Source organism: Penaeus monodon, chromosome 4, assembly GCF_015228065.2.
Source record: "Penaeus monodon isolate SGIC_2016 chromosome 4, NSTDA_Pmon_1, whole genome shotgun sequence".
Classification (NCBI taxonomy): Eukaryota; Metazoa; Arthropoda; class Malacostraca; order Decapoda; family Penaeidae; genus Penaeus; species Penaeus monodon.
This window is the reverse complement of record NC_051389.1, coordinates 37,427,324-37,429,220: the sequence shown is the minus strand read 5'-3', so window position 1 is coordinate 37,429,220 and position 1,897 is coordinate 37,427,324. Positions and strand designations below refer to the sequence as shown.

Genomic DNA, 1,897 nt, shown 5'->3' with positions numbered 1-1,897 from the left:
TGTGTAACACAATGGTAAACCTCATACTCTACCAAGGTCTATAATACCTGTCATAAGTAACCAGCTTTGATCATTACATTGTTTTTACGCACTAATTTATGAACACTACAATATGTACAGGATGTGAAAATAGATTTAACTGAATCTTTGTTAGTATTTTATTTCTAGAATATCTATAGAATCCTTTAGAAGATACTCTGTAGCGCTGCTAAATTTTATATGACTCAACGTGCACCAATGCCAGGACTTACAGGAAATTCCACTGCTACTGCCTTGCCTCACCACGCTGCCTCTGCTGACAGCAGGAGATGCTCCCAGCAAAGGGAAGGTGTTGCTCGGGAACAGTTTCCTGAGTTTCTTTTCTTTTGTGTGTAGGTTAGTTCTGTTCCGAATTTAGACGCGCTGGCACCCTTCCTTTATCCTTCTCCTACATGGCATTTTGTCCTTGAAACCAGCCATCAAGCTCTCGACTCAGTACTTATTCTACAGATGGGAGAGATGGACCATTAGATCATTTAGGCCTATGATCCACCTTTCTGTAGAAAGCTCCTTAGTCAGCCGCACAAATGGTTGTTGTATCTGTATTCTGATGATGAAAAGCTGAAGCATAATTACCTCTTTGTCTTGTTCATATATCAAGGACGAGGTAATAACGCTACCCAGAAGTCTATTGTTGAAGCTCTTTCATGCGAACACGGACCGTTTAATTCACAAACGTATTTATGAATCGAAAGAGAGAGACAGAGCTAAACAAAGACACAGAAATCGAAGGAAGGAAAAGGAATGATTAAATCTTGGTCTTAAAGAAGGGTTCGGAAATCCATGCCTGAGTTCTTATTTCATACTCGACAGATTTCGAAGTGTTTGAAGCTGAAGGAGAGGCAGCGGCGCGGGTCAGTCTGGTTCAGCAGTTAACACAGGAGGTCACAAGTCGGGCCGATGCCCTCGGCTGCGGTCAGGTCATCGTACCACCAGGTCTCATTGATGAGGTCACTGCGCAGATTCTACGGCTGGCAGACTCCGAACCGTGTGGTGTAAGGTACGTTTCCCGTAAAAATAATCTTAATAATAATTGAATATATACATGAAATATAATCACCAGAAAATTATCATACAGATAAAATGGAGTGTGAATAAGAAATAGTACACAAAATCCATGGAAAAGAAGCATTGGTGTAATTTTATGATATTCGTAGTACACCCCCCCCTTCTCTCTCTCCTCACCTTCTCTTTCTTTCTCTCCTTCTCCCTCTCAATCACGCCTCCCAGCATCCCAATCCATTCCTCGGCACATCCATCGTCTATGAATATCCGACAGCACTTGTTTTAGACATTCTGTTTAGGCTCTCTCTTTGCCCTCCAAGTAACGCCCTCCCTCCCTAGGGGCTGTGTGCTGCACGTGCATTACGACAGCGGAGACCAAAGACAGCGCCTCACTCGGGTCGTTCTTGACCCGACGATGCCCAACACCTTCGAGGTGTACCTCACCCTCAGACCCGACACCACGACCTGGTATCACAAGATGTCCAGAATTATCAAGTGAGTGTCTTGTTTTTTCTTTTTCTTCTCCTTCTTCGCCTTCTTCTGTATTGTCTCCCTTCCTCTCTCTCTCTCTTTTTCTCTCTCTCTGCCCCTTTAAATTTTTTCTCGTCTTTCTCTTTCTCCTTTCTCTCTCTTACTCCTCCCTCTCGACTTTCCTTCTCTCTCTTTCTCCTCCCTCTCGCTTTTCCTTTCTCTTTCTCCTCTTTCTCCCCTTACTCTCTTCCCACTACGCTTTGCCACTTTGGAAAAATTCCCAGAACAACACATTGCTTCTTCTTTCGAGTTGCAGTGAATTAGTGAGTGATTATATTCATTAGGGCATTTGAGCCCCAATGAGTCAAAGGTTGAACTTCAT

General features: G+C 43.4%; 1 protein-coding gene across 1 annotated transcript in view; it reads left to right on the top strand.

Moving 5' to 3' along the window:
- Positions 1 to 852: 852 nt before the first annotated feature.
- The window catches only part of LOC119572192 (protein charybde-like), a gene marked incomplete at its 5' end in the record, with an annotated part of 1,460 nt that continues 415 nt past the window's right edge, over positions 853 to 1,897 (top strand). Inside the window, 2 exon segments of the mRNA XM_037919162.1 lie at positions 853 to 1,039; positions 1,384 to 1,539. Coding sequence (XP_037775090.1) covers positions 853 to 1,039; positions 1,384 to 1,539 — 343 coding nt within the window.